Raw genomic sequence first — 7,375 nt, 5'->3', positions numbered from 1 at the left:
TTTAGTAATTTGTATATATAAAAAGTGCTTCTGATAACAACTATCCAAACACTCTCACTTCTCAAAATCATTTTTTCATAAAATCTATTCTTTCCAGAATCTATTCTTTCCAGAATTTATTCTCCAGAATCACTTTTCCAAACCACGGTTTGGTTTCATCCAAACACACCCTAAATCTGAGAAATCTTGCAAATTACTTTAGCAGGAAGGAGCAAGTGTTAACGAGTACCCACTATAATGCATGGGAAAAGGCAAGAAGGAGGAAACTTTAGAACCATCCCAAACAAGATCTATTAACAGTTCACTTAATTGTTCCTTCAAGTAATGTCTAAACAATAACGTACAAAAAAAGAAAAACACTATCTCCTATGGTACATGGCTCCAAAATGAGAGTTCAGTCCAGCTATTGAGTGAGAGGAAGACATTCAAGCTCAACTTCCAGCTCCCCTCTCTCCACATTCATCAGCTTTACAGATATTTCCTGTCTGATCTTCCCATCTTCGAGGGAGATGGCACCATCTTTAACGAGAGCGCCATCTGAACTTGCCACCCATTTTTCAAACTCCATGGACTCGTTGACTGCAGATTTCTCATAGGCTTTTGCAGCTGCAAGTAGGGGTTGGATGTCTATTTCAGCCTCTCCCATGAAATCATCAGTTGAGAATGTATCTTTGTCATACACATGCTGCACAATGAAACATGAATGCATGGCAAGGTGAAACATGGGCTAAATTATCAAGAAAAGGTTAAAATGGAGCTGATTTTGGGGATAAGTGTTGCTTAGTTCAACTCAAAGCTTAGGTTACTAAGTACATACTACCTACCCAATTGATTAATTTGGGAAGATTAAAGAAGTTATTAAATTACTTTAATATATTTATATTTATCATTTTTCTCCAAACTAATTTGCTTCATTCATAAATTGATATATAATTTAATGATACATACAACTGTTTTAAAGAGATCATATGACATATGCTATAATTAAATAATTTAGTAACTTTCTTAATTTCTCCAAATTAGTCAACTATGTCTTATATTAAGGACTAGAGGTAATATTTATGAATGATCCTCAACTAAGGTCTTGAGTTTGAGCTTGGCTTAAATCTAAATTAGTTGGAAGTATCAGACAAATACATGATTCTCATGCAGAAAGGAAAAAAAAAATCATGAATGATCAAATTATAATCTCTAACACATCCTCTTACATGAAAGTCTTTTGGGCTTGAAGTATGGACAATGTACAAACTAGCCAAACCTTGTGATCAAATTTCAATAATCACAAAAAATGAAGGCAATGAAGATTGAACTTTCCATTTGACCACTTGATAATACAATTATGATGATTATACTAGCAAAACTAATATCATTCTTCTTTTGTGAATCTTAACAAAAATTGGTGAGCAATTGGACTCACCACTTTAAGTGGAGGAATGTTGTGCGGAATTGATAACATTAGGCTCTCATTCCAGACAGGATTCAAATTGTTCTTTATAACTCGTGTCTTTACTGACTGCAAAAAGAAATATTCAAAAAGTCACATTGTTAATATATCTCATTTCTCTTGTTTAAATGCATAATTGCAACTAGTTAAGAGGTAAAGATGCTCACTTGGTGACCCAAAGAAAGGATGACATAAGGATCACTAGTCATTACATCCCGGACAGCCAGGTTAGTGCCTTTGACCACGTTAACCTTTATCAACCCAACAAATTCCACCATACCTGCCTGTTAGAGTACATCGACAGAAATAAGATTCAGTATCAGTATTCAGATAATAAGCTAGTATTTTTTTTTGTTTCAATATATAGAATAGGTATAAAATGGAAGAAGCCTAACGTAATTTATCTGGCTTATCTAGATTATGAAGCTGGAAGACATTTGGAGAAGGATTTCTCATAAGTCAGAATTAGGAATGTGAAGTTGTTGTCATGATTGTTCAGTCAAATGAGGAGACAAAAGTGGGGAGGGAATGCAATTTATGATAGCATCTTCATAGAAATGATTCCCTCAAAAAGATGGGAAGACAATTATTTGGTGGCCAGCTGACAGGGCCAGCATTAATAAAAGAAAAAGACCATACCAATGAGTTGCTCTTCTTTGAAGCCTTAATATTATCAGGTTCTTTTCTTCCCCAGCTGTTACGAAATGCACTCCCAATACGATTTTTGTTTCCTTGTTTATTATAATTTTTCTTGTCTATGCATGAGGAAGTGCTCTGTTGTGGTATAAAGGGGCAGGACAACTGTTCTTCACACCCCATAAATTGTAGCAACTCGTATTTCCTCCTGAGTAACCAAAATGTACATTCAATCATTCATTAATGAGAATGGTGAAAGTTCCTCAATAAAAACATATGTACAATCATTTGCTTCAATTACCTGATAAAGTCAGTACGCTCCTCAATGGAGGAACTTGGCTTTGGCTTTTTCATATAACTAGGGATGCAAGCTTCGTACTTTTCATTTACTGATGCATTTCCTCCTAACTTTGCCAGTTCAGAAACTTCATCATCTGTCCATTGATCTAGCTTCAATGATAGAACCTGCAATGGTAAGATCAGATTAGAATTTAAATTTGCAAATGACGCTGTAAATATATGTAAGCAGTATGTGGTAGGTACTAAATTCCGTTCAGATATCGTCATGAAATCGCCTTTTAGTATTAAGAGAACAAATTCTTATTGTTTTGTCCATTTATTCTTGGAAATGGTTTCAATAACAGATATTCATCAATTATATGCACTATTAACTCTTTAGTTCTGATGAGTGACATTCAACTTAATATCTAGAAATCTTAAATTATGATATCTATTCAATCTACCCAGCATTTTATCTTATTCATGTAAAGAGAGGTGCTACCATACAAACGAGAAAAAGAAGGGAGACCACAGGAAGGTGTATCACTGGTTATCACTTGACAAAGGGTCTTCAAAAACAGAGGATATAGATATATTTCCATATCCTCCTGTTCTGCTAAAGATACAGATTCCAGAGTCTAAAATCAGATGATGTTTCAAAGGGATAGATAATAGAAATTTTAAAGAGGCAATCATATCATAATTCTTAACAGGCAAGGATAAATTTATATCCTGCCAAATATTTGCAGATATGATTATGCGAGTCAACATTTAATTGGCCAATAAAGACTACATCCTTGAAAAGGCATAAGATGATATTGATACAAAGGCAGTTCAACTATCACTAATAGACTCATTTACAAGCTACGTTGAGAACATACCTTTGATATATGAACTCCTAGGCTTCTATGTATGCCAGAACATTTTATGCAAATAAATGCTCCAATATTTGAAGATCTGATTTCCAAGGGGGAAAAAAGCAGATAATATCAGGTAATGTTTTCTCATAAAAGTAACTTCTCACTAAAACCTAAGAAATATTATATATTATCTATGTTATCACAACATTAGAGAGATTATTTTACCAACCAATCCAACACGTGAAATGAAGAGTAAGAAATTAAAGTCAATTCTCCAGGCAGCATAGTATACGAAGTGAAAAGGCACCAAGGAAATTGATTTCACTTTTGATACCAGAGCAGCAGAGAGCAATATGAACTACTGCCATTTTGTGTTGCCTTGTAATTTTGAGTGGTCTAAGACTAGTTATCTTGTTTTGAAACATACCTCAGCTGGATCCTAAACTTGAGGTAACAAATTCTTAATATAAAAATATGAATCGTGGAAGTTCTTGACCTAGGAGGAAACCGCTCTCAACAAGCAGCAAAATGGTTAGGAAAGATATTTCTAGAATTCTGTATAATCTCCGTATGCATATCCAAAAGCACATATTTCTGTCATGTTGAACAAATGGAAATTCTGTTCCAAGTGAAGTGCCAATAACCTTTTTGAAAAGGGACATTAAACTCACGGTTAATGCAGACAAGTAAGGAAAATTATTGTCTAGGATGAAATTTAAATGACATCAAGTCTGTAATCTGAGGTGATGATATTTAAACATGAGAATAGAAAAATCAAGGAGGCCAAATTCTGTAAGAACTAAGAATCAGTATGATACTTACACCCATTTTGGCTCAGGAGATCCACAATCAGCACAATACTTGTTCCCTGCTTCATGCATCAACTTCTCCAACCTTTCTAGAGGACCTATTAATTGGAAACACGAAGAAAAGGAATAAGATTTGACTTAAATTGATTATGTGTAAAAGATTCATGTAATAAATTTAGTCTTGAAAAAATAATAACTGAGGTCAGGATCAGAGGCGCAACACATATTACACATAATAAAATAGGCCCTTGAGCAGTTTTCATTTCCTGCTGCCTGCAATTCAATCATCGAATTGTACAACACTTGTGCATTACTTTAGGCTGTTGTACTATGCTAGGTCATCCATTGTGAAATTCAAATTAATATGATCCATCTGAATGGAGATAGTGCGGTGCGGTTTGACGGGAACTCCCTTGAAACTATATTCTAAATGAGTCTGAAGGTGTTTGACAAAAAAGGAAAAAGCATCACACGTCATTCTGAAAGTTGGCTTAGCTCTTTCTACTGACAAAAAAGTGGTGCTATTCAATTAGCACGCAAAATATAACAAGTTTCTTCATGATGTTAAATTATTGATCACTAGGATAAAGTTACATTAAGGCAAGTACATACTTTGATCAGAATTTAAATAATATGAGATTTACAGTACCAGAAGAAGGTGGCCGCTGATTCTTTTGGGATTGCAAATTTGGAGTTTCAGCGCACAAAAGATCATAAAGGCAACATCCTGACCCTGCAGCTGAAACATTTCTTTCATCAGTTAGCCTACCAATAATTGGAAACAAGATGATACTTCACAGGAAGTAACTTCCAGTTTTGCATAATCTCAATAACCTGAATCAGAAAGCTCACATGAATATTAAGAAATGAAAAATGAACTGTGTCCTTTAGTTGTCAACCATTATTCTTGAACCAACATTTTAGAGATAACACTAACTCTTTTTTTCTTTTTTCTCAAAAGTCAACTTTACAAGCTTACAATTATTAAAGGAAGGAGAGACTCGTGACTCCAAAATTTGCTGATCACGTTCACATCCTGATTCTAACTTGAATTAATCTCCGGTTTAAATGAGAAAAGTTGCACGTTATGGTTTCTCAATTGTTGTGAGGCCTCCAGGGCCCTACCCCCCCAACTCACATTCATGTCAAGACCCTATTGTCCCTATAAAATGACAAGACAGGGATTGATTGAAACATGTATATGTATGTCATAATCCATACATACGGCACACCAGTTCTTTTCCCTGACATTAAAAGGTTTAAAATACTGATTATCTACCGGCGAAAAAGAAATCTCTAAGTTCCAGTTACTTTTGACTTAAAAGTCTCATTACTTATTCAACCTTTGATGTTACCAGAGGGTGCAATAACTATATCCTATCAACTCGAATTAGAAGTAGAAATGGGTCTCCTCATGGAAACCAGACGTTTGCGGTGAATAATCAATCAGCACATGTTTCTGCTAACATTCCTAATTTTAAAAGAAAAAGTTGTCCACGTATAGAAAAAAGTTGTCCAAATATTCTATAGCCTCAGAGTAAGAATATAGAAAGGGGGCTTTTCATAACCAGATTTTTTATGCAAATAATTAATCAACGCGTGATTCCATGAATATCGTTAAGGAGCAAAACAATTATCCAAACAATCTATAAAGACTCAAAATTTATTTTACAAAAAGAAGGGGAAATGAACAAGTGAGTCCAGCAAATGTTGTTCCATTCTTCTGCAAGAAGAAAAGCAGAAGGAAATAGAAAGTTTCAACCTGAGACACCATTGAGCTCAACATTATTATGATGCCGTAAAGACATCTTCTGCCTCTAATATTTCAATCCCCAAATCAAGAAATGACGCTACAATCTGAGAACAGCCATTGACCCGCTAGTTCTCTGCATGTAATTATAACAACCATGCTCAGCACAAAAAAAGGATGAAGCCATCAAGATGTAATCTTTTGATTTGTTCATCTTTGCAGAGAATAATATACTGTTCAAAATAGGAGTAAGAAAAATAAACAAACCAGGGCGCAGTCGTTGCAATGAGAGGCCCAAAACAGGTAGGAAAAGTAATAGTTCTCAGCCGAAAACCTTACAAATCAGATTACACCCTTATCCTCTCGAGGAGACAACGGCCCCTTGTCTTCTGTAAATCAAAGCTTTCTTAAAAGGTTTCTGGGTTGGCGGGGGAAGATTAAAATATCATACAAGTTAGTTGGAAAGCCAGAGAATATTAATGGTCTGTGAGGGAATTGGTTTTCGAAAACCGTTGAAGTTGAAAGCTGAAACTTCGAGAAAACAGCAATGAGAAAGAAGAAAAAGGGAGATTCAACGGAGAGTGCAAGAAAGATTCAGAAAACTAAAAGACAGGTCTGATTCGGATAATGTGCAAACGATTCTATTCTGACAAATATCGTAAATTTTGTTCGAAAATGTGTAAATGTGAATCATTAGGCATCAAAAGTCATCGAATTTTTGGAAATGAAGCTCATTTCTGATAAATGATTGCCTGTCGACAAACCAACATTCAAGTATTCAACCTTCACGAGCGAAACGCGCTCAAAGAGCGCGTGCTTTTCTTGTGGGCTGAGTTGGTCTGATTTTCTCAAATAAAAACCTCATTAATTGTCCCTATTAATTTTCGGCCAAAAAGCATTGTCCTGTTTTATTATATTATCTTTAATCATATCTGTCAATTTATTTTTAATATAGGTAAAAAATTTATTTTTAATAGATTAATTGAATATTATTATCTTATTGGCAAAAACAAATTGATATAACAACTTTTCACATATAGAGGTAAAATAATACTCCTTCTTTTCTAAATATAAAAGTTAGTTATAAATATAAAATTTTAATTCATTTTATCTTTTATATATATGATTTTTATTCAAATTGTAAGTTAATAGATAATTTAATATTACACGGGATTATTTTAAGAAGATAATATCATAGTTTTTAAAATTAAATGATTTATTTAGTTTTTAACCTATTCAAATTAATTAAATATTTTTATTAAAGATAGAAGGAATAGAATAAAAAATATAATTGAAATTGATCAATGAGAAGGAAAACAAATAAGTAAAAAGTACACAAAAATTCCAACAATTAAAATTAATATATTTTGAAGCAAATATCGCAATATTGGTTCCACTGAAAAACCAACAAAGGTAAAAAGAAATATCGCGTGTTGGATGTGGAGGCTACGCGGACGTTGACGCTGATGTGCGGAGCGGTATTGCGTGACGCGGCATCATTGAGGTCAAGAGTTATGTGGACCGCACTTGCCCAACTGCCGATATTCCCACTATTTCTCGGACGTTATATTCTCTTTTTGTAGGCACACTTTGACTT

At 34.1% G+C, this 7,375-nt stretch overlaps 1 protein-coding gene across 2 annotated transcripts; it reads right to left on the bottom strand.

Moving 5' to 3' along the window:
- Nucleotides 1–245: 245 nt before the first annotated feature.
- Nucleotides 246–6,493, bottom strand: LOC114729749 (probable ADP-ribosylation factor GTPase-activating protein AGD11). 2 transcript variants are annotated; one of them, XM_028916783.1, is made up of 10 exons: nucleotides 6,046–6,493; nucleotides 5,791–5,914; nucleotides 4,678–4,767; nucleotides 4,042–4,126; nucleotides 3,241–3,316; nucleotides 2,382–2,545; nucleotides 2,084–2,288; nucleotides 1,612–1,728; nucleotides 1,418–1,513; nucleotides 246–685 (listed from the first exon to the last, which is right to left on the bottom strand). In XM_028916783.1, exons 2-10 carry the CDS (start codon nucleotides 5,834–5,836, stop codon nucleotides 404–406), a joined length of 1,161 nt encoding a protein of 386 aa, XP_028772616.1. In that variant the 5' UTR covers nucleotides 5,837–5,914; nucleotides 6,046–6,493; the 3' UTR covers nucleotides 246–403. The 2 variants fall into 2 exon arrangements, with proteins under 2 accessions (XP_028772616.1, XP_028772617.1); XM_028916784.1 differs by having other exon boundaries at nucleotides 4,678–4,761.
- Between the last annotated feature and the right edge of the window lie 882 nt (nucleotides 6,494–7,375).

Source organism: Neltuma alba, unplaced genomic scaffold, assembly GCF_004799145.2.
Source record: "Neltuma alba isolate B1F8T4 unplaced genomic scaffold, ASM479914v2 tig00012669_pilon, whole genome shotgun sequence".
Taxonomy (NCBI): Eukaryota; Viridiplantae; Streptophyta; class Magnoliopsida; order Fabales; family Fabaceae; genus Neltuma; species Neltuma alba.
This window is presented reverse-complemented; position numbering and strand designations above follow the sequence as displayed.